The 25,460-nt window shown below is 48.3% G+C and overlaps 1 protein-coding gene across 1 annotated transcript in view; it reads right to left on the bottom strand.

Moving 5' to 3' along the window:
* LOC109886404 (probable E3 ubiquitin-protein ligase HERC1) overlaps positions 1-25,460 on the bottom strand; it is a 206,773-nt gene that overhangs the window by 134,898 nt on the left and 46,415 nt on the right. The window contains exons 19-26 of the mRNA XM_031821355.1: positions 20,705-20,926; positions 18,962-19,135; positions 18,026-18,140; positions 16,389-16,509; positions 8,388-8,559; positions 4,909-5,025; positions 2,797-3,037; positions 1,842-1,956 (exon numbers count right to left, since the gene is read on the bottom strand). Of these exons, the coding sequence (XP_031677215.1) occupies positions 1,842-1,956; positions 2,797-3,037; positions 4,909-5,025; positions 8,388-8,559; positions 16,389-16,509; positions 18,026-18,140; positions 18,962-19,135; positions 20,705-20,926 (1,277 nt within the window). The remainder of the gene's footprint in view (positions 1-1,841; positions 1,957-2,796; positions 3,038-4,908; positions 5,026-8,387; positions 8,560-16,388; positions 16,510-18,025; positions 18,141-18,961; positions 19,136-20,704; positions 20,927-25,460) is intronic.

Here is a 25,460-nt window from a genome sequence, read left to right as displayed (position 1 = left end):
ACAGAGAGACACAGAGAGAGAGGGGGAGACAAGAGAAGAGAGAGGGGAGACACAGAGAGACACAGAGAGAGAGGGGGAGACAGAGAGAGACACAGAGAGAGAGGGGGAGACACAGAGAGAGAGGGGGAGACAGAGAGACACAGGGAGGGAGACAGGGAGACACAGAGAGAGAGGGGGAGACAGAGAGACACAGAGAGACACAGAGAGAGGGGGGAGACACAGGAGACACACAGAGAGAGAGAGGGGAGACAGAGAGAGACACAGAGAGAGGGGGAGACACAGAGAGACACAGAGAAAGAGGGGGAGACAGAGAGACGCAGAGGAAGAGGGGGGAGACACAGAGGAGGACACAGAGAGAGAGGGGGGAGACAGAGAGACGCAGAGAGAGAGAGGGGGGGGGAGACAGAGAGACACAGAGAGAGAGGGGAGACACAGAGAGAGAGCAGGGGAGACACAGAGAGACAGAGAGAGAGGGAGAGACACAGAGAGAAGAGGGGGGACACAGGGAGACACAGAGAGAGGAGAGGGGGAGACAGAGAGACACAGAGAGGGGGAGACACAGGAGACACCAGAGAGAGAGGGGAGACAGAGAGACACAGAGAGAGACACATAGAGAGAGGGGGGAGACACAGGGAGACACACAGAGAGAGAGAGGGGAGACACAGAGAGACACAGAGAAAGAGGGGAGACACAGAGAGACACAGAGAGAGAGGGGGAGACAGTGAGACACAGAGAGAGAGGGGGGAGACACAGAGAGACACAAGAGAGAGAGGGGGGAGACACAGAGAGACACACAGAGAGAGAGGGGGAGACACAGAGAGACACAGAGGGAGAGGGGGGAGACACACAGAGACACCACAGAGAGAGAGGGGGGAGACACAGAGAGACACAGGAAGAGAGGGGGGAGACAGAGAGAGAGGGAGACAACAGAGAGAGAGGGGGGAGACAGAGAGACGCAGAGAGAGAGGAGACACAGAGAACACACAGAGAGAGAGGGGGGAGACACAGATAGAACACAGAGAGAGGGGGGAGACACAGAGAGACCACAGAGAGAGAGGGGGAGACAGAGAGAGAGGGGGAGACACAGAGAGAGAGGGGAACAGAGAGACGCAGAGAGAGAGGGGGGAGACACAGAGAGAGACGGGGAGAGACCAAGAGAGACAAAGAAGAGAGGGAGACACAGAGAGAGAGAGGGAGACACAGAGAGACACAGAGAGAGAAGGGGGAGACAGAGAGACACAGAGGAGGGGGACACAGAGAGACACACAGAGAGAGAAGGGGGGAGACACAGAGAGACATACAGAGAGAGAGAGAGAGAGAGAGAGAGAGGGGAGACACAGAGAGACACAGAGAGAGAGGGGGGAGACACAGAAGACACAGAAAGAGAGGGGAGACAGAGAGACACAGAGAGAGAGGGGGAGACAGAGAGACAGAGAGACACAGAGAGAGAGGGGGAGACAGAGAGACAGAGAGACACAGAGAGAGAGGAGACAGCAGAGACAGAGAGAGAGAGGGGGGAGACACAGAGAGACACAGAGAGAGGGGGGGAGACACAGAGAGACAGGGGAGACAGAGAGACAGAGAGACACAGAGAGAGAGGGGGAGACAGAGAGACAGAGAGATACAGAGAGAGAGGGGGGAGACACAGAGAGACACAGAGAGAGAGGGGGGAGACACAGAGAGACACAGAGAGAGGGGGGAGACACAGAGAGACACAGAGAGAGAGGGGGGAGACACAGAGAGACACAGAGAGAGAGGGGAGAGACAGAGCGAGAGAGAGAAAGAGAGGGTGATGAGAGAGAAGGCAGGCAGATGGAAGAAGGCCCAGCATTGTGACTGACCAGAGTGCATCCCTCCTCATCAGACAGGGACAGATTTGATTCGCTCCTGGACTTCATCAGCCTGTAGTTGGGACTGGACTGGACCGAACAGCTCTCTGTACTCAGACTCTCACTCCTTCATAGCAGAGGACAGAGACCACACAGTCAGAACTACACAGACCATAGTCAGAACTACACAGACCACAGTCAGAACTACACAGACCACAGTCAGAACTACACAGACATTACAGTCAGAACTACACAGACCACAGTCAGAACTACACAGACCACAGTCAGAACTACACAGAACAGACCACACAGTCAGAACTACACAGACCATAGTCAGAACTACACAGACCACAGTCAGAACTACACAGACCACAGTCAGAACTACACAGACCATACAGTCAGAACTACACAGACCACAGTCAGAACTACACAGACCACAGTCAGAACTACACAGACCACAGTCAGAACTACACAGAACAGACCACACAGTCAGAACCACACAGACCACAGTCAGAACTACACAGACCACAGTCAGAACTACACAGAACAGACCACACAGTCAGAACCACACAGACCACAGTCAGAACTACACAGGCCAGTCAGAACTACACAGAACAGACCACACAGTCAGAACTACACAGACCACAGTCAGAACTACACAGGCCACAGTCAGAACTACACAGAACAGACCACACAGTCAGAACTACACAGACCACAGTCAGAACTACACAGACCACAGTCAGAACTACACAGGCCAGTCAGAATACACCAGAACAGACCACACAGTCAGAACCACACAGACCACAGTCAGAACTACACAGAACAGACCACACAGTCAGAACCACACAGACCACAGTCAGAACTACACAGGCCACAGTCAGAACTACACAGACCAGACAGTCAGAACTACACAGACCAGACAGTCAGAACTACACAGACCAGACAGTCATAGTTGCGTTGTTCTGACCTGGTCATGAAGCCCGTCCCGTCCTGCTGTCCCTGTCCGGCTGACTGGAAGCTGCCGTGTCCCTCATCCTGCTGCTCCTTCCCCAGTTCCCCCAGTACAGGGCTGACCCCCAGCACCAGCAGAGCACAGCGGTGGACCACAGAGTTACATGCGGCTGTGTACAGGTCCTGTCCCTCAGGCAGCCCCGTACAGCCATCTCTCCCGTGATGCTCCTCCTGGGATGTCGAGGCCTCCGCCTCCCCTGGTAACAATAACACACTGTTAATATAGAAAGGGTGAAGGAGAAAAGGCGCGCTGGCTTCTGCTGTCCAAAACTATCAGTCTGAAGGACGATGAATATTTAGAGTGGTTTGTAGCAAGCATTTATCATCAATCAATAATACATTAGATATTTTAAGGCGCTTTTATAAAACCTAAATCGAAAGGCATTTTACAATAAGCAACCACACGTTACAACCATACAAACCCACACGTTACAACCATACAAACCCACACGTTACAACCATACAAACCCACACGTTACAACCATACAAACCCACACGTTACAACCATACAAACCCATACGTTACAACCATACAAACCCACACGTTACAACCATACAAACCCACACGTTACAACCATACAAACCCATACGTTACAACCATACAAACCCACACGTTACAACCATACAAACCCATACATTACAACCATACAAACCCATACGTTACAACCATACAAACCCACACGTTACAACCATACAAACCCATACGTTACAACCATACAAACCCATACGTTACAACCATACAAACCCATACGTTACAACCATACAAACCCATACGTTACAACCATACAAACCCACACGTTACAACCATACAAACCCACACGTTACAACCATACAAACCCACACGTTACAACCATACAAACCCACACGTTACAACCATACAAACCCATACGTTACAACCATACAAACCCATACGTTACAACCATACAAACCCACACGTTACAACCATACAAACCCATACGTTACAACCATACAAACCCACACGTTACAACCATACAAACCCATACGTTACAACCATACAAACCCACACGTTACAACCATACAAACCCATACGTTACAACCATACAAACCCACACGTTACAACCATACAAACCCACACGTTACAACCATACAAACCCATACGTTACAACCATACAAACCCACACGTTACAACCATACAAACCCATACGTTACAACCATACAAACCCACACGTTACAACCATACAAACCCATACGTTACAACCATACAAACCCATACGTTACAACCATACAAACCCACACGTTACAACCATACAAACCCATACGTTACAACCATACAAACCCATACGTTACAACCTTCCCCACCCCCTCATAGTTCCATATTATATTATACTGAAATAACCTGCCCCACCTCCTCCCCCTCCACCACGACCCCTCCATTTTCATCACCTCCTCCTTCCCTTCCCTCCCCCTCCTCCTTCCCTCCCCCTCCTCCTTCCCTTACCTCCTCCTCCCCCTCCTTCCCTCCTCCTCCTACTTCCCTTACCTCCTTCTCCCCCCTCCTTCCCCATCCTCCCTCCTCCCTACTTCCCTTACCTCCTCATCCCCCTCCTCCTTCCCTCCCCCTCCCTCCTCCTCCCCCTCCTCCTTCCTTCCAACTCCCCTCCTCCTTTCCTTCCCTCCCTCCCCTCCTTCTTCCTCCTCCTCCTTTCCCTTACCTCCTCCTCCCCCTCCTTCCCTCCCCCTCCTCCTCCTTCCCTCCCCCTCCTCCTTCCCTTCCATTACCTCCTCCTCCCCCTCCTCCCCTCCCCCTCCCTCCTTCCCTCCCCTCCTCCTCCTTCCCTTACCTCCTCCTCCCCTCCTCTCCCCTCCCCCCTCTTTCCCTCCCCCTCCTCCTCCTTCCCTTACCTCCCCTCCCCTCCTTTTTCCCTCCCCTCCTCCTCCTTCCCTTCCCTCCCCCTCCCCACCCCCTCCGCCTTCCCTCCCCCTCCTTCCTTACCTCCCCTCCCCCTCCTTCCCTCCTCTTCCCCTCCCCCTCCTCCTCCTTCCCTTACCTCCCCTCCCCCTCCTTCCTTCCCTCCCCTCCTCCTCCCCCCTCCCCCTCCTTCCCTTACCTCCCCCTCCTCCTCTGGTTCCTCCTGAGGTCAGGCCTCCCCCGGCGCTGCTGCTGGCCCTCTCCCTCTCTCGGCTCCTCGCCGCCTCCCGCGCTGAGAGGAAACATTGAAAGATTTCTGTGCCGTGCGACAGACAGACACAGAGAGACATCACACAGGGCGCTGGGTTAAAAGGGAAGCTGTGCGACGAACCACGCCGTGGCGTAGGTCAATGAGGCGCTAACCCAGGCTAGTCCTGCCAGACTACAGTAAGAGTCATTCAAGGCTCTAACCCAGGCTAGTCCTGCCAGACTACAGTAAGACTCATTCAAGGCTCTAACCCAGGCTAGTCCTGCCAGACTACAGTAAGACTCATTCAAGGCTGTACAACCCAGGTCCCCTTGTCCTATCCCTGTACCTTTTTCCTACCCCTGCACATTTGTCCTATCCTGTACCTATCACTGTACCTTTGTCCTATCCCTGTACCTTTGTCCTATCCCTGTACCTTTGTCCTATCCCTGTACCTTTGTCCTATCCCTGTACCTTTGTCCTATCCCTGTACCTTTGTCCTATTCCCTGTACCTATCCTTCCTGTACCTTTGTCCTATTCCCTGTACGCTGTCCTATCCCTGTACCGCTGTCCTATCCCTGTACCGCTGTCCTATCCCTGTACCTTTGTCCTATCCCTGTACCTTTGTCCTATCCCTGTACCTTTGTCCTATTCCCTGTACCTTTGTCCTATCCCTGTACCTTTGTCCTATCCCTGTACCTTTGTCCTATTCCCTGTACCTTTGTCCTATTCCCTGTACCTTTGTCCTATTCCCTGTACCTTTGTCCTATTCCCTGTACCTTTGTCCTATTCCCTGTACCTTTGTCCTATCCCTGTACCTTTGTCCTATTCCCTGTACCTTTGTCCTATTCCCTGTACCTTTGTCCTATTCCCTGTACCTTTGTCCTATCCCTGTACCTTTGTCCTATCCCTGTACCTTTGTTCCTATTCCCTGTACCTTTGTCCTATCCCTGTACATTTGTCCTATCCCTGTACCTTTGTCCTATTCCCTGTACCTTTGTCCTATTCCCTGTACCTATCCCTGTACCTTGTCCTATCCCTGTACCTTTGTCCTATCCCTGTACCTTGTCCTATTCCCTGTACCTTTGTCCTATTCCCTGTACCTATCCCTGTACCTTTGTCCTATCCCTGTACCTTTGTCCTATCCCTGTACCTTTGTCCTATTCCCTGGTACCTTTGGTCCTATTCCCTGTACCTTTGTCCTATCCCTGTACCTTTGTCCTATTCCCTGTACCTTTGTCCTATCCCTGTACCTTTGTCCTATTCCCTGTACCTTTGTCCTATCCCTGTACCTTTGTCCTATTCCCTGTACCTTTGTCCTATCCCCTGTACCTTTGTCCTATTCCCTGTACCTTTGTCCTATCCCTGTACCTTTGTCCTATTCCCTGTACCTTTGTCCTATTCCCTGGTACCTTTGTCCTATTCCCTGTACCTTTGTCCTATCCCTGTATCCTTGTCCTATTCCCTGTACCTTTGTCCTATTCCCTGTACCTTTGTCCTATCCCTGTACCTTTGTCCTATTCCCTGTACCTATCACTGTACCTTTGTCCTATCCCTGTCCCTTCATCCTATCCCTGTACCTTTGTCCTATTCCCTGTACCTTTGTCCTATCCCTGTACCTTTGTCCTATTCCCTGTACCTTTGTCCTATTCCCTGTACCTTTGTCCTATCCCTGTACCTTTGTCCTATTCCCTGTACCTATCACTGTACCTTTGTCCTATCCCTGTCCCTTCATCCTATACCTGTACCTTTGGGCGCCCATTGGTCAGCTAGGTGGAGGCATAGCCCTGCTATTGATTACAGCTATTGGGTTTGAACTGGTGGCACCGTAGGGTCGGAGGTCAGGAGAAGGAGCCAGGTGCTATTTTGAACCCGTGAATACGCTGCTATCACATCAACATCCTTTCACTAGAAATACAACCCCCTGGTGTGCAACAGAGACCAACGTCTTTCACTAGAAATACAACCCCCTGGTGTGCAACAGAGACCAACGTCTGATTGCGGTTGGTTTGTACTCTCACATTACCCGGGATCTTGATTGGCTCATTTAACTGACCATGCTTTAGACTCTATATATGGACCAAAAAGGTCAAATCAAAACTAGCATCCATCTTCTCCCTCTCCCATGCATTCACTCCCTGCCTGTGCTCTTGAGTGTTTAAAACATATTCAGTCCAAATTAATTCAGGGAGGAAGAGGAGTCTGCTAGGTAGCAGTGTGTTCAGTGACAGTCTATTCAGTGACAGTCTGCTAGGTAGCAGTGTGTTCAGTGACAGTCTATTCAGTGACAGTCTGCTAGGTAGCAGTGTGTTCAGTGACAGTCTATTCAGTGACAGTCTGCTAGGTAGCAGTGTGTTCAGTGACAGTCTATTCAGTGACAGTCTGCTAGGTAGCAGTGTGTTCAGTGACAGTCTATTCAGTGACAGTCTGCTAGGTAGCAGTGTGTTCAGTGACAGTCTGCTAGGTAGCAGTGTGTTCAGTGACAGTCTATTCAGTGACAGTCTGCTAGGTAGCAGTGTGTTCAGTGACAGTCTGCTAGGTAGCAGTGTGGTCAGTGACAGTCTGCTAGGTAGCAGTGTGTTCAGTGACAGTCTATTCAGTGACAGTCTGCTAGGTAGCAGTGTGTTCAGTGACAGTCTGCTAGGTAGCAGTGTGTTCAGTGACAGTCTATTCAGTGACAGTCTGCTAGGTAGCAGTGTGTTCAGTGACAGTCTGCTAGGTAGCAGTGTGGTCAGTGACAGTCTATTCAGTGACAGTCTGCTAGGTAGCAGTGTGTTCAGTGACAGTCTATTCAGTGACAGTCTGCTAGGTAGCAGTGTGTTCAGTGACAGTCTGCTAGGTAGCAGTGTGTTCAGTGACAGTCTGCTAGGTAGCAGTGTGTTCAGTGACAGTCTGCTAGGTAGCAGTGTGGTCAGTGACAGTCTATTCAGTGACAGTCTGCTAGGTAGCAGTGTGTTCAGTGACAGTCTGGTAGGTAGCAGTGTGTTCAGTGACAGTCTGGTAGGTAGCAGTGTGTTCAGTGACAGTCTGCTAGGTAGCAGTGTGTTCAGTGACAGTCTGGTAGGTAGCAGTGTGTTCAGTGACAGTCTATTCAGTGAAATTCTGGTAGGTAGCAGTGTGTTCAGTGACAGTCTGGTAGGTAGCAGTGTGTTCAGTGACAGTCCATTCAGTGACAGTCTGGTAGGTAGCAGTGTGTTCAGTGACAGTCTGGTAGGTAGCAGTGTGTTCAGTGACAGTCTATTCAGTGACAGTCTGGTAGGTAGCAGTGTGTTCAGTGACAGTCTGGTAGGTAGCAGTGTGTTCAGTGACAGTCTGCTAGGTAGCAGTGTGTTCAGTGACAGTCTGGTAGATAGCAGTGTGTTCAGTGACAGTCTGGTAGGAGTACATTCAGTGAGAGTGTTGTGTCATTGCAGTAAAGTGAACCACTCACTCCCAGCGGTCATGACTTCGTGCTCTCTCTCCTCCTCTTCCTCATCCTGCTCCTGATTCACATCCTCCCTTTCTCGGTCCGTCCTCTCTTCTAGCTCCGCCTCCTCGTCGATGGTCCTCGTGAACGAGTGCTCCTGGGGGTCCATCTCCAGCGAGTCCTGATTGTCTGAAATCTGATCGGGCACAACACCGGACACCCGTTAAAAGTGTTGTCACGATACCAGAATATCAGGTTTAGTGTCACGATACCAGAATATCAGGTTTAGTATCACGATACCAGAATATCAGGTTTAGTATCACGATACCAGAATATCAGGTTTAGTATCACGATACCAGAATATCAGGTTTAGTATCACGATACCAGAATATCAGGTTTAGTATCACGATACCAAAATATCAGGTTTAGTGTCACGATACCAGAATATCAGGTTTAGTGTCACGATACCAGAATATCAGGTTTAGTATCACCATACCAAAATATCAGGTTTAGTGTCACGATACCAGAATATCAGGTTTAGTGTCACGATACCAGAATATCAGGTTTAGTATCACGATACCAAAATATCAGGTTTCGTGTCACGATACCAGAATATCAGGATTAGTGTCACGATACCAGAATATCAGGTTTAGTGTCACGATACCAGAATATCAGGTTTAGTATCACGATACCAGAATATCAGGTTTAGTATCACGATATCAGAATATCAGGTTTAGTGTCACGATACCAGAATATCAGGTTTAGTGTCACGATACCAGAATATCAGGTTTAGTATCACGATACCAGAATATCAGGTTTAGTATCACGATACCAGAATATCAGGTTTAGTATCACGATACCAGAATATCAGGTTTAGTGTCACGATACCAGAATATCAGGTTTAGTATCACGATACTCGATACCGAAACAAAACCTCAATGATACCTCGGCCAAAACATTATGCGTTTTAACTTAACTTCTTGGTGACTAGGGGGCAGTATTGAGTAGCTTGGATGAATAAGGTGCCCAGAGTAAACCTCCTGCTACTCAGCCATAAAAGCTAGAATATGCATATAATTAGTATATCTGGATAGAAAACACTCTGACATTTCTAAAACTGTTTGAATGATGTCTGTGAGTATAACAGAACTCATATGGCAGGCGAAAACCTGAGAAGAAAAACACCAGGAAGTGGGAAATCTGAGGTTGGTCGATTTTCAACTCAGTCCCTATTGAATATACAGTAGGATATTGGTCATGTTGCACTTCCTAAGGCTTCCACTAGATGTCAACAGTCTTTAGAAACTTGTTTGAGGCTTCTACAGTAAAGGAGGGGTTCATAAGGGCTCTTTGAGTCAGTGGTCTGACAGAGTACCACAGGCTCGTGACGTGGTCATGTGAGAGGTAGCTCCCGTTCCATTGCATTTTTGAAGACAATGGAATTCTCTGGTTGGAACATTATTGAAGATTGATGTTAAAAACATCCTAAAGATTGATTCTATACATCATTTGGCATGTTTCTACGGACTGTAACGGAAATTTTTGACATTTCGTCTGCTCCTAGTGAATGCGCTTCGTAACTTTGGATTTGTTTACAAAAAGCGCTAACAAAAGTAGCTATTTGGACATTATCAAACAAATCAAACATTTATTGTGGAACGGGGATTCCTGGGAGTGCATTCTGATGAGTGAATATTTATAATGCTATTTCTGACTCATTTTGACTACACAATATGGCGGATATCTTTTTGGCTTGTTTGGGCTCTAAGCGCCATACTCAGATTATTGCATGGTTTGCTTTTTCCGTAAAGTTTTTTTGAAATCTGACACAGCGGTTGCATTAAGGAGAAGTTTATCTAAAGTTCCATGTATAATAGTTGTATCTTTTATCAATGTTTATTATGAGTATTTCTGTGAATTGATGTGGCTCTCTGCAATATCACTGCATGTTTTGGAACTACTGAACATAACACGCCAATGTAAACTGAAATTTTGGGATATAAATATGCACTTTAGCGAACAAAACATGCATGTATTGTGTAACATGAAGTCCTATGAGTGTCATCTGATGAAGATCATCAAAGGTTAGTGATTCATTTTATCTATATTTCTGCTTTTTTGTGACTCCTCTCTTTGATTGGAAAAATGGCTGTGTTTTTCTGTGACTTGGTGACCTAACATAATCGTTTGTGGTGCTTTCGCTGTAAAGCCTTTTTGAAATCAGACACTGTGGCTGGATTAACGAGAATTGTATCTTTAAAATGGTGTAAAATACTTGTATGCTTGAGGAATTTTTATGAGATATTTGTTGTTTTGAATTTGGCGCCCTGCACCTTCACTGGCTGTTGGCGGGATGGGACGCTACTGTCCCGAATATCCCAGAGGTTAAGTCACAGAATAATTTTTTTTTAATGTTGAACAATTGATAACTGGTAGAACTAAAATAACAAATATAATATATTCTATACTATATTCAATTTATTTAAAAAAATAACACATCATATTAAATAATAGAAGAATACCTTAAATTTCCCAATTCAAAACCATATTTTATAATTACATCTAAACTGCTTTAAAATTTTATTTCATACACATCAGGGTTCATTGACTCATCTATGGCCACGATATGGAGTCAAAATACTGTCATTAGACCTATGATGAATTATTCATTACAGCTAAACCATTTCATGTACTGTATGAAATGAACAGCTTAGTTCCAAAACAACATAAAAAACATTGAAGCTAATTTCTGAAGCTTCTATAAGTCTGGCTAACTTACTACTGCCCCCTTGAGAAGACAAGTAGCCTGGCTAGCTTACTACTGCCCCCTTGAGAAGACAAGTAGCCTGCCTAGCTTACTACTGCCCCCTTGAGAAGACAAGTAGCCTGCCTAGCTTACTACTGCCCCCTTGAGAAGACAAGTAGCCTGGCTAGCTTACTACTGCCCCCTTGAGAAGACAAGTAGCCTGCCTAGCTTACTACTGCCCCCTTGAGAAGACAAGTAGCCTGGCTAGCTTACTACTGCCCCCTTGAGAAGACAAGTAGCCTGCCTAGCTTACTACTGCCCCCTTGAGAAGACAAGTAGCCTGGCTAGCTTACTACTGCCCCCTTGAGAAGACAAGTAGCCTGGCTAGCTTACTACTGCCCCCTTGAGAAGACAAGTAGCCTGGCTAGCTTACTACTGCCCCCTTGAGAAGACAAGTAGCCCGGCTAGCTTACTACTGCCCCCTTGAGAAGACAAGTAGCCTGGCTAGCTTACTACTGCCCCCTTGAGAAGACAAGTAGCCTGGCTAGCTTACTACTGCCCCCTTGAGAAGACAAGTAGCCTGGCTAGCTTACTACTGCCCCCTTGAGAAGACAAGTAGCCTGGCTAGCTTACTACTGCCCCCTTGAGAAGACAAGTAGCCTGGCTAGCTTACTACTGCCCCCTTGAGAAGACAAGTAGCCTGGCTAGCTTACTACTGCCCCCTTGAGAAGACAAGTAGCCTGGCTAGCTTACTACTGCCCCCTTGAGAAGACAAGTAGCCCGGCTAGCTTACTACTGCCCCCTTGAGAAGACAAGTAGCCTGGCTAGCTTACTACTGCCCCCTTGAGAAGACAAGTAGCCTGGCTAGCTTACTACTGCCCCCTTGAGAAGACAAGTAGCCTGGCTAGCTTACTACTGCCCCCTTGAGAAGACAAGTAGCCTGGCTAGCTTACTACTGCCCCCTTGAGAAGACAAGTAGCCTGGCTAGCTTACTACTGCCCCCTTGAGAAGACAAGTAGCCTGCCTAGCTTACTACTGCCCCCTTGAGAAGACAAGTAGCCTGGCTAGCTTACTACTGACCCCTTGAGAAGACAAGTAGCCCGGCTAGCTTACTACTGCCCCCTTGAGAAGACAAGTAGCCTGGCTAGCTTACTACTGCCCCCCACGTTAATATAAAACAATCTGATCAGGCACAGGACAGGACACCCGTTAATATAGATCAGACAATCTGATCAGGCACAGGACAGGACACCCGTTAATATAGATCAGACAATCTGATCAGGCACAGGACAGGACACCCGTTAATATAGACCAAACAATCTGATCAGGCACAGGACAGGACACCCGTTAATATAGATCAGACAATCTGATCAGGCACAGGACAGGACACCCGTTAATATAGATCAGACAATCTGATCAGGCACAGGACAGGACACCCGTTAATATAGACCAAACAATCTGATCAGGCACAGGACAGGACACCCGTTAATATAGACCAAACAATCTGATCAGGCACAGGACAGGACACCCGTTAATATAGATCAGACAATCTGATCAGGCACAGGACAGGACACCCGTTAATATAGATCAGACAATCTGATCAGGCACAGGACAGGACACCCGTTAATATAGACCAAACAATCTGATCAGGCACAGGACAGGACACCCGTTAATATAGATCAGACAATCTGATCAGGCACAGGACACACCTTAATATAGACCAAACAATCTGATCAGGCACAGGACAGGACACCCGTTAATATAGATCAGACAATCTGATCAGGCACAGGACACACCTTAATATAGACCAAACAATCTGATCAGGCACAGGACAGGACACCCGTTAATATAGACCAAACAATCTGATCAGGCACAGGACAGGACACCCGTTAATATAGACCAAACAATCTGATCAGGCACAGGACAGGACACCCGTCAACAAACACCAACAATCTGATCAGTGCCAAGTACAGGTTTTTTCGTGACAAACTATCACAAGGAGACACTAGCGGCATGTTGCACACTGCTAGCATGCTAGTACATACCATAGACCTTTAGTCATTGCGCTAACGCTAGTTAGCATTGTCTCACGAAACTACCTACAAGTTCATCTGACTCTGGGGAAGTAAAATAAATAAATCCAGAAGTATCTTAATAAAGTATGTCTTTAAATTGAAATGAGGACCCGTGGGGGTTAAGAGGTCAAAGGACTTTCCTCTGAAAAGCACCAGCGAAGCAGTTACCCGTAAGTGTCTCTAGGATGTAGAGGGGTTTAAGGGTTGATGTGGGGATAAGGCAGCACAGACCCTGACGTGGGACTGGAAGGATGTTTCATGCACCAGCGAAGCAGTTACCCGTAAGTGTCTCTAGGATGTAGAGGGGTTTAAGGGTTGATGTGGGGATAAGGCAGCACAGACCCTGACGTTTCATGCACCAGCGAAGCAGTTACCGTAAGTGTCTCTAGGATGTAGAGGGGTTTAAGGGTTGATGTGGGGATAAGGCAGCACAGACCCTGACGTTTCATGCACCAGCGAAGCAGTTACCCGTAAGTGTCTCTAGGATGTAGAGGGGTTTAAGGGTTGATGTGGGGATAAGGCAGCACAGACCCTGACGTGGGACTGGAAGGATGTTTCATGCACCAGCGAAGCAGTTACCCGTAAGTGTCTCTAGGATGTAGAGGGGTTTAAGGGTTGATGTGGGGATAAGGCAGCACAGACCCTGACGTGGGACTGGAAGGATGTTTCATGCACCAGCGAAGCAGTTACCCGTAAGTGTCTCTAGGATGTAGAGGGGTTTAAGGGTTGATGTGGGGATAAGGCAGCACAGACCCTGACGTGGGACTGGAAGGATGTTTCATGCACCAGCGAAGCAGTTACCGTAAGTGTCTCTAGGATGTAGAGGGGTTTAAGGGTTGATGTGGGAATAAGGCAGCACAGACCCTGACGTGGGACTGGAAGGATGTTTCATGCACCAGCGAAGCAGTTACCCGTAAGTGTCTCTAGGATGTAGAGGGGTTTAAGGGTTGATGTGGGGATAAGGCAGCACAGACCCTGACGTGGGACTGGAAGGATGTTTCATGCACCAGCGAAGCAGTTACCCGTAAGTGTCTCTAGGATGTAGAGGGGTTTAAGGGTTGATGTGGGGATAAGGCAGCACAGACCCTGACGTTTCATGCACCAGCGAAGCAGTTACCGTAAGTGTCTCTAGGATGTAGAGGGGTTTAAGGGTTGATGTGGGGATAAGGCAGCACAGACCCTGACGTGGGACTGGAAGGATGTTTCATGCACCAGCGAAGCAGTTACCGTAAGTGTCTCTAGGATGTAGAGGGGTTTAAGGGTTGATGTGGGAATAAGGCAGCACAGACCCTGACGTGGGACTGGAAGGATGTTTCATGCACCAGCGAAGCAGTTACCCGTAAGTGTCTCTAGGATGTAGAGGGGTTTAAGGGTTGATGTGGGGATAAGGCAGCACAGACCCTGACGTGGGACTGGAAGGATGTTTCATGCACCAGCGAAGCAGTTACCCGTAAGTGTCTCTAGGATGTAGAGGGGTTTAAGGGTTGATGTGGGGATAAGGCAGCACAGACCCTGACGTTTCATGCACCAGCGAAGCAGTTACCGTAAGTGTCTCTAGGATGTAGAGGGGTTTAAGGGTTGATGTGGGGATAAGGCAGCACAGACCCTGACGTGGGACTGGAAGGATGTTTCATGCACCAGCGAAGCAGTTACCCGTAAGTGTCTCTAGGATGTAGAGGGGTTTAAGGGTTGATGTGGGGATAAGGCAGCACAGACCCTGACGTTTCATGCACCAGCGAAGCAGTTACCGTAAGTGTCTCTAGGATGTAGAGGGGTTTAAGGGTTGATGTGGGGATAAGGCAGCACAGACACTGACGTGGGACTGGAAGGATGTTTCATGCACCAGCGAAGCAGTTACCCGTAAGTGTCTCTAGGATGTAGAGGGGTTTAAGGGTTGATGTGGGGATAAGGCAGCACAGACCCTGACGTGGGACTGGAAGGATGTTTCATGCACCAGCGAAGCAGTTACCCGTAAGTGTCTCTAGGATGTAGAGGGGTTTAAGGGTTGATGTGGGAATAAGGCAGCACAGACCCTGACGTGGGACTGGAAGGATGTTTCATGCACCAGCGAAGCAGTTACCGTAAGTGTCTCTAGGATGTAGAGGGGTTTAAGGGTTGATGTGGGGATAAGGCAGCACAGACCCTGACGTGGGACTGGAAGGATGTTTCATGCACCAGCGAAGCAGTTACCGTAAGTGTCTCTAGGATGTAGAGGGGTTTAAGGGTTGATGTGGGGATAAGGCAGCACAGACCCTGACGTGGGACTGGAAGGATGTTTCATGCACCAGCGAAGCAGTTACCGTAAGTGTCTCTAGGATGTAGAGGGGTTTAAGGGTTGATGTGGGGATAAGGCAGCACAGACCCTGACGTGGGACTGGAAGGATGTTTCATGCACCAGCGAAGCAGTTACCGTAAGTGTCTCTAGGATGTAGAGGGGTTTAAGGGTTGATGTGGGGATAAGGCAGCACAGACCCTGACGTGGGACTGGAAGGATGTTTCATGCACCAGCGAAGCAGTTACCGTAAGTGTCTCTAGGATGTAGAGGGGTTTAAGGGTTGATGTGGGGATAAGGCAGCAGACCCTGACGTGGGACTGGAAGGATGTTTCATGCACCAACGGACCAGTTACCGTAAGTGTCTCTAGGATGTAGAGGGGTTTAAGGGTTGATGTGGGGATAAGGCAGCACAGACCCTGACGTGGGACTGGAAGGATGTTTCATGCACCAGCGAAGCAGTTACCCGTAAGTGTCTCTAGGATGTAGAGGGGTTTAAGGGTTGATGTGGGGATAAGGCAGCACAGACCCTGACGTGGGACTGGAAGGATGTTTCATGCACCAGCGAAGCAGTTACCGTAAGTGTCTCTAGGATGTAGAGGGGTTTAAGGGTTGATGTGGGAATAAGGCAGCACAGACCCTGACGTGGGACTGGAAGGATGTTTCATGCACCAGCGAAGCAGTTACCCGTAAGTGTCTCTAGGATGTAGAGGGGTTTAAGGGTTGATGTGGGGATAAGGCAGCACAGACCCTGACGTGGGACTGGAAGGATGTTTCATGCACCAGCGAAGCAGTTACCCGTAAGTGTCTCTAGGATGTAGAGGGGTTTAAGGGTTGATGTGGGGATAAGGCAGCAGACCCTGACGTGGGACTGGAAGGATGTTTCATGCACCAACGGACCAGTTACCCGAAAGAAGAGCCGGGTCACTTACCCTCCTCTCGCGGGAAGACGAGCGTGTCTGGACGACGTTCATGTTCTTGCAGGCCAGCAGGCGGTTCCTGACCTTGTAGACACAACGGTAGACCTCAGCCAGCATCTTACAAGGCTGGTACCTGGTTGGAAACACACACAGAGACACACTGACTGGTGAACCCAGCCTGCCACATGAAATAGACAAGGCATGTGTCAAATGACACCACATAGGGTGCCAGAGTCCTACTGACCCTGGTCTAAAGTAGTGCACTATGTAGGGAATAGGGTACCAGAGTCCTACTGACCCTGGTCTAAAGTAGTGCACTATGTAGGGAATAGGGTGCCAGAGTCCTACTGAACCTGGTCTAAAGTAGTGCACTATGTAGGGAATAGGGTGCCAGAGTCCTACTGAACCTGGTCTAAAGTAGTGCACTATGTAGGGAATAGGGTGCCAGAGTCCTACTGACCCTGGTCTAAAGTAGTGCACTATGTAGGGAATAGGGTGCCAGAGTCCTACTGACCCTGGTCTAAAGTAGTGCACTATATAGGGAATAGGGCTCTGGTCTATAGTAGTACCACTATATAGGGAATAGGGCTCTGGTCTATAGTAGTACCACTATATAGGGAATAGGGCTCTGGTCTATAGTAGTGCACTATATAGGGAATAGGGCTCTGGTCTATAGTAGTGTACTATATAGGGAATAGGGCTCTGGTCTATAGTAGTACCACTATATAGGGAATAGGCTCTGGTCTATAGTAGTACACTATATAGGGAATAGGGCACTGGTCTATAGTAGTACCACTATATAGGGAATAGGGCTCTGGTCTATAGTAGTACCACTATATAGGGAACAGGGCTCTGGTCTATAGTAGTGCACTATATAGGGAACAGGGCTCTGGTCTATAGTAGTGCACTATATAGGGAATAGGGCTCTGGTCTATAGTAGTACCACTATATAGGGAACAGGGCTCTGGTCTATAGTAGTACCACTATATAGGGAATAGGGCTCTGGTCTATAGTAGTACCACTATATAGGGAATAGGGCTCTGGTCTATAGTAGTACCACTATATAGGTAATAGGGCTCTGGTCTATAGTAGTACCACTATATAGGGAATAGGGCTCTGGTCTATAGTAGTACCACTATATAGGGAATAGGGCTCTGGTCTATAGTAGTACCACTATATAGGGAATAGGGCTCTGGTCTATAGTAGTACCACTATATAGGGAATAGGGCTCTGGTCTATAGTAGTACCACTATATAGGGAATAGGGATCTGGTCTATAGTAGTACCACTATATAGGGAATAGGGCTCTGATCTATAGTAGTACCACTATATAGGGAATAGGGCCCTGGTCTATAGTAGTACCACTATATAGGGAATAGGCTCTGGTCTATAGTAGTACCACTATATAGGGAATAGGCTCTGGTCTATAGTAGTACCACTATATAGGGAATAGGGATCTGGTCTATAGTAGTACCACTATATAGGGAATAGGGCTCTGGTCTATAGTAGTACCACTATATAGGGAATAGGGCCCTGGTCTATAGTAGTACCACTATATAGGGAATAGGCTCTGGTCTATAGTAGTACACTATATAGGGAATAGGGCACCAGTGGGAAGGCAGAACCATGATGGGTGGGCAGTAGAATTACCTGCCCTCTCCACAGGCTTGGCCCAGCAGGCCGGTGTGCTTCAGTAGAGCAGCCAGGACAAACCTGGACACGGTGTCCAATAAGGTCTCATTACAGAGAGAGGCGTTGTCCCAGTCTGGAACACAAACACATGGACATCACTACATATCACAGCAGCAATAATACTCTGCTTATTCTACACTATTATCTTGTCATGAAAGAAAGATGGATGCCCACACACTGCTGATGCTCCATTACACTGAATGAACTGAAAAGAAACGGAGTAGACTGATTCAACTGAGGGAGCATTTAGCAGAGAGCGGGCATCACTCAATAAACTGTGGGAGCATGTAACAGAGAGCGGGCATCACTCAATAAACTGTGGGAGCATTTAGCAGAGAGCGGGCATCACTCAATAAACTGTGGGAGCATTTAGCAGAGAGCGGGCATCACTCAATAAACTGTGGGAGCATTTAGCAGAGAGCGGGCATCACTCAATAAACTGTGGGAGCATGTAACAGAGAGCGGGCATCACTCAATAAACTGAATAAACTGTGGGAGCATTTAGCAGAGAGCGGGCATCACTCAATAAACTGAATAAACTGTGGGAGCATTTAGCAGAGAGCGGGCATCACTCAATAGACTGTGGGAGCATGTAACAGAGAGCGGGCATCACTCAAACTGTGGGAGCATTCAACAGAGAGCGGGCATCACTCAATAAACTGTGGGAGCATTCAACAGAGAGCGGGCATCAAACTGTGGGAGCATTCAACAGAGAGCGGGCATCAAACTGTGGGAGCATTCAACAGAGAGCGGGCATCAGTCAATAAACTGTGGGAGCATTCAACAGAGAGCGGACATCACTCAATAAACTGAATAAACTGTGGGAGCATTCAACAGAGAGCGGGCATCACTCAATAAACTGAATAAACTAAACCCAGATCCCCCCTCCGGTACCTTTGCTGGTGGCGTAGTCCTGCATGTTGCTCCAGAGACTGTTGGTGGGTTCCTTAGTGGAGCCCAGGGCCAGCTCCACCAGGACGCTCATGTCTGCTCTCAGAGGACAGTCAACTGGTTTCTGCTCCTCGTTACCTGAGAGGGCCTCCTCTAACAGCCAGCTGATGCAGTTATCTAAGGCACATACAAACACAGTACGGGCCAGCATCGTCAGATAAAATAGATCAGAATGAAAATAAATCAGATAGGAACCACTTCTAACAGTTATCTAGAGGGGGGGGGGGGGTCATCAGATAGGAACCACTTCTAACAGTAATCTAGAGGGGGGGGGGGTCATCAGATAGGAACCACTTCCAACAGTTATCTAGAGGGGGGGGAGGTCATCAGATAGGAACCACTTCTAACAGTTATCTAGAGGGGGGGGGGAGGTCATCAGATAGGAACCACTTCTAATAGTTATCTAGAGGGGGGGGGGTCATCAGATAGGAACCACTTCCAACAGTTATCTAGAGGGGGGGGGGTTATCAGATAGGAACCACTTTAACAGTTATCTTGAGGGGGGGTCATCAGATAGGAACCACTTCTAACAGTTATCTAGAGGGGGGGGGGGGTCATCAGATAGGAACCACTTCTAACAGTTATCTAGAGGGGGGGGTCATCAGATAGGAACCACTTCCAACAGTTATCTAGAGGGGGGGGGGGGGGGGTCATCAGATAGGAACCACTTCTAACAGTTATCTAGAGGGGGGGGGGGTCATAAGATAGGAACCACTTCTAACAGTTATCTAGAGGGGGGGGGGGGGGGGTCATCAGATAGGAACCACTTCTAACAGTTATCTAGAGGGGGGGGGAGGTCATCAGATAGGAACCACTTCTAATAGTTATCTAGAGGGGGGGGGGGGTCATCAGATAGGAACCACTTCCAACAGTTATCTAGAGGGGGGGGGTTATCAGATAGGAACCACTTTTAACAGTTATCTTGAGGGGGGGTCATCAGATAGGAACCACTTCTAACAGTTATCTAGAGGGGGGGGTCATCAGATAGGAACCACTTCCAACAGTTATCTAGAGGGGGGGGGGGGGGGTCATCAGATAGGAACCACTTCTAACAGTTATCTAGAGGGGGGTGGGGGCTCATAAGATAGGAACCACTTCTAACAGTTATCTAGAGGGGGGGGGGGTCATCAGATAGGAACCACTTCTAACAGTTATCTAGAGGGGGGGGGGTCATCAGATAGGAACCACTTCCAACAGTTATCTAGGGGGGGGGGGGGGGTGTCATCAGATAGGAACCACTTCTAACAGTTATCTAGAGGGGGGGGGGGGGGGGGGGGGGGGGGGGTCATCAGATAGGAACCACTTCTAACAGTTATGTAGAGAGGGGGGTCATCAGATAGGAACCACTTCTAACAGTTATCTAGGGGGGGGGGGGGTCATCAGATAGGAACCACTTCTAACAGTTATCTAGAGGGGGGGGGGGGGGGGTCATCAGATAGGAACCACTTCTAACAGTTATCTAGAGGGGGGGGGGGGGGGGGTTCATCAGATAGGAACCACTTCTAACAGTTATCTAGAGGGAAGTCAGTTATTTAATTTGATACAGCCTGGATTTGAACCAGGGTGTCTGTAGTGACGCCTCTAGCACTGAGATGCAGTGCCTTAGACCACTGCGCCACTCAGGAGCCGAATAATGCCCCTATATAATATCTACACTATCGATCCTAACTATGCCGTGTTTCATACCTAGTTGAGGGATGTCCATCTCCAGCCCGTTGCTGAACAGGGGGGTTTTCAGCCAGTAGCCTGTATCCTGTTCCTCTAGAGAGGGGGGTGCTCCCTGCAGCATGCCCCCCAGGCAGCGGCCCACCAGCAGGCCTGCAGTACGCTCCAGATCCACCAGCCACACCCAGGACTGGGCCGGCTGGGACAGGGGCTGCCCTGCAGGGTCCACAAAGTCTGGGGCTCCTGGAGACACAGAGAGAGACAGAGAGAGAGACAGAGAGAGAGACAGAGAGAGAGACAGGAGAGAGAGAGACAGAGAGACAGAGACAGAGAGGGAGAGACAGAGAGGGGAGAGACAGAGACAGAGAGAGAAACAGAGAGAGAGACAGAGAGAGAGACAGAGAGAGAAACAGAGAGAAACAGAGAGAGAGAGACAGAGAGAGAGCGAGAGAGACAGAGACAGAGAGACAGAGAGAGAGAGAAACAGAGAGAGAGAGAGAGAAACAGAGAGAGAAACAGAGAGTGAGACAGAGAGAGAGACAGAGAGAGAGACAGAGAGAGAGACAGAGAGTGAGACAGAGAGTGAGACAGAGAGAGATGGAGAGAGAGAGAGCGAGAGAGAGACAGAGAGAGACATGGGGGAGAGAGAGAGCGAGAGAGAGACAGAGAGAGAGAGAGAGAGAGAGAGAGACAGAGAGAGAGAGACAGAGAGACAGAGACAGAGAGACAGAGACAGAGAGGGAGAGACAGAGCGAGAGAGAGACAGAGAGAGAGAGACAGAGAGACAGAGACAGAGACAGAGAGGGAGAGACAGAGACAGAGCGAGAAACAGAGAGAGAGACAGAGAGAGAAACAGAGAGAGAGACAAGAGAGAGCGAGAGAGACAGAGACAGAGAGACAGAGAGAGAGAGAGAGAGAGAGNGGGGGGGGGGGTCATCAGATAGGAACCACTTCAACAGTTATCTAGAGGTGGGGGGGGGGGGGGGGGGGGGGGGGTCATCAGATAGGAACCACTTCTAACAGTTATCTAGAGGGAAGTCAGTTATTTAATTTGATACAGCCTGGATTTGAACCAGGGTGTCTGTAGTGACGCCTCTAGCACTGAGATGCAGTGCCTTAGACCACTGCGCCACTCAGGAGCCGAATAATGCCCCTATATAATATCTACACTATCGATCCTAACTATGCCGTGTTTCATACCTAGTTGAGGGATGTCATCTCCAGCCCGTTGCTGAACGGGGGTTTTTCAGCCAGTAGCCTGTATCCTGTTCCTCTAGAGAGGGGGTGCTCCCTGCAGCATGCCCCCACGGCAGCGGCCCACCAGCAGGCCTGCAGTACGCTCCAGATCCACAGCCACACCCAGGACTGGGCCGGCTGGGACAGGGGCTGCCCTGCAGGGTCCACAAAGTCTGGGGCTCCTGGAGACACAGAGAGAGACAGAGAGAGAGACAGAGAGAGAGACAGAGAGAGAGACAGAGAGAGAGAGACAGAGAGACAGAGACAGAGAGGGAGAGACAGAGAGGGAGAGACAGAGACAGAGAGAGAAACAGAGAGAGAGACAGAGAGAGAGACAGAGAGAGAAACAGAGAGAAACAGAGAGAGAGAGACAGAGAGAGAGCGAGAGAGACAGAGACAGAGAGACAGAGAGAGAGAGAAACAGAGAGAGAGAGAGAGAAACAGAGAGAGAAACAGAGAGTGAGACAGAGAGAGAGACAGAGAGAGAGACAGAGAGAGAGACAGAGAGTGAGACAGAGAGTGAGACAGAGAGAGATGGAGAGAGAGAGAGAGCGAGAGAGAGACAGAGAGAGACAGGGGAGAGAGAGAGCGAGAGAGAGACAGAGAGAGAGAGAGAGAGAGAGAGAGACAGAGAGAGAGAGACAGAGAGACAGAGACAGAGAGACAGAGACAGAGAGGGAGAGACAGAGCGAGAGAGAGACAGAGAGAGAGAGACAGAGAGACAGAGACAGAGACAGAGAGGGAGAGACAAGAGACATAGTCGAGAAACAGAGGAGCGAGACAGAGAGAGAAAACAGAGAGATGAGACAGAGAAGAGAAGCGATAGAGACAGAGAACAGAGAGACAGAGAGAGAGGAGAGAGAGAGGAGATGAGACAAATAGAAAACCGAAAAAATTAACAATAATGAACAATGGTTTGATGAAGAATGCAAAAATCTAAGAAAGAAATTGAGAAACCTGTCCAACCAAAAACATAGAGACCCGGAAAACCTGAGTCTACGCTTCACTATGGTGAATCACTAAAACAATACAGAAATACACTACGGAAAAAGAAGGAACAGCATGTCAGAAATCAGCTCAATGCAATTGAAGAATCCATAGACTCTAACCACTTCTGGGAAAATTGGAAAACACTAAACAAACAACAACACGAAGAATTATCTATCCAAAATGGAGATGTATGGGTAAACCACTTCTCCAATCTTTTTGGCTCTATAACAAAGAATAAAGAGCAAAAACATATACATGATCAAACACAGATCTTAGAATCAACTATTAAAGACTACCAGAACCCACTGGATTCTCCAATTACATTGAAAGAGTTACAGGACAAAATAAAAACCCTCCAACCCAAAAAGGCCTGTGGTGTTGATGGTATCCTCAATGAAATGATCAAATATACAGACAACAAATTCCAATTGGCTATACTAAAACTCTTTAACATCATACTTAGCTCTGGCATCTTCCCCAATATTTGGAACCAAGGACTGATCACCCCAATCCACAAAAGTGGAGACAAATTTGACCCCAATAACTACCGTGGAATATGTGTCAACAGTAACCTTGGGAAAATCCTCTGCATTATTATTAACAGCAGACTCGTACATTTCCTCAATGAAAACAATGTACTGAGCAAATGTCAAATTGGCTTTTTACCAAATTACCGTACAACAGACCATGTATTCACCCTGCACACCCTAATTGACAATCAAACAAACCAAAACAAAGGCAAAGTCTTCTCATGCTTTGTTGATTTCAAAAAAGCCTTCGACTCAATCTGGCATGAGGGTCTGCTATACAAATCAAATCAAAATCAAATCAAATTTATTTATATAGCCCTTCGTACATCAGCTGATATCTCAAAGTGCTGTACAGAAACCCAGCCTAAAACCCCAAACAGCAAGCAATGCAGGTGGAGAAGCACGGTGGCTAGGAAAAACTCCCTAGAAAGGCCAATACCTAGGAAGAAACCTAGAGAGGAACCAGGCTATGTGGGGTGGCCAGTCCTCTTCTGGCTGTGCCGGGTGGAGATTATAACAGAACATGGTCAAGATGTTCAATGTTCATAAATGACCAGCATGGTCGAATAATAATAAGGCAGAACAGTTGAAACTAGAGCAGCAGCACAGTCAGGTGGAAGTTGAAACTGGAGCAGCAGCATGGCCAGGTAGACTGGGGACAGCAAGGAGTCATCATGTCAGGTAGTCCTGGGGCATGGTCCTAGGGCTCAGGTCAGTTGAAACTGGAACAGCAGCATGGCCAGGTGGACTGGGGACAGCAAGGAGTCATCATGTCAGGTAGTCCTGGGGCATGGTCCTAGGGCTCAGGTCCTCCGAGAGAGAGAAAGAAAGAGAGAAGGAGAGAATTAGAGAACGCACACTTAGATTCACACAGGACACCGAATAGGACAGGAGAAGTACTCCAGATATAACAAACTGACCCCAGCCCCCCGACACATAAACTACTGCAGCATAAATACTGGAGGCTGAGACAGGAGGGGTCAGGAGACACTGTGGCCCCATCCGAGGACACCCCCGGACAGGGCCAAACAGATGGAAAGTGGTGTTGGGGGTAAAACATACGACATTATAAAATCCATGTACACAAACAACAAGTGTGCGGTTAAAATTGGCAAAAAACACACACATTTCTTCACACAGGGTCGTGGGGTTAGACAGGGATGCAGCTTAAGCCCCACCCTCTTCAACATATATATCAACGAATTGGCGAGGGCACTAGAAAAGTCTGCAGCACCCGGCCTCCCCCTGCTAGAATCCGAAGTCAAATGTCTGCTGTTTGCTGATGATCTGGTGCTTCTGTCACCAACCAAGGAGGGCCTACAGCAGCACCTAGATCTTATGCACAGATTCTGTCAGACCTGGGCCCTGACAGTAAATCTCAGTAAGACCAAAATAATGGTGTTCCAAAAAAGGTCCAGTCACCAGGACCACAAATACAAATTCCATCTAGACACTGTTGCCCTAGAGCACACAAAAAAACTATACATACCTTGGCCTAAACATCAGCACCACAGGTAACTTCCACAAAGCTGTGAACGATCTGAGAGACAAGGCAAGAAGGGCATTCTATGCCATCAAAAGAAACATAAATTTCAACATACCAATTAGGATCTGGCTAAAAATACTTGAATCAGTCATAGAGCCCATTGCCCTTTATGGTTGTGAGGTCTGGGGTCCGCTCACCAACCAAGACTTCACAAAATGGGACAAACACCAAATTGAGACTCTGCACGCAGAATTCTGCAAAAATATCCTCCGTGTACAACGTAGAACACCAAATAATGCATGCAGAGCAGAATTAGGCCGATACCCACTAATTATCAAAATCCAGAAAAGAGCTGTTAAATTCTACAACCACCTAAAAGGAAGCGATTCACAAACCTTCCATAACAAAGCCATCACCTACAGAGAGATGAACCTGGAGAAGAGTCCCCTAAGCAAGCTGGTCCTGGGGCTCTGTTCACAAACACAAACACACACTACAGAGCCCCAGGACAGCAGCACAATTAGACCCAACCAAA

This window comes from Oncorhynchus kisutch, unplaced genomic scaffold (genome assembly GCF_002021735.2).
Source record: "Oncorhynchus kisutch isolate 150728-3 unplaced genomic scaffold, Okis_V2 scaffold3964, whole genome shotgun sequence".
Lineage (NCBI taxonomy): Eukaryota > Metazoa > Chordata > Actinopteri > Salmoniformes > Salmonidae > Oncorhynchus > Oncorhynchus kisutch.
The sequence above is the reverse complement of the archived record's forward strand: the minus strand, read 5'-3'. Positions and strand labels throughout refer to the sequence as shown.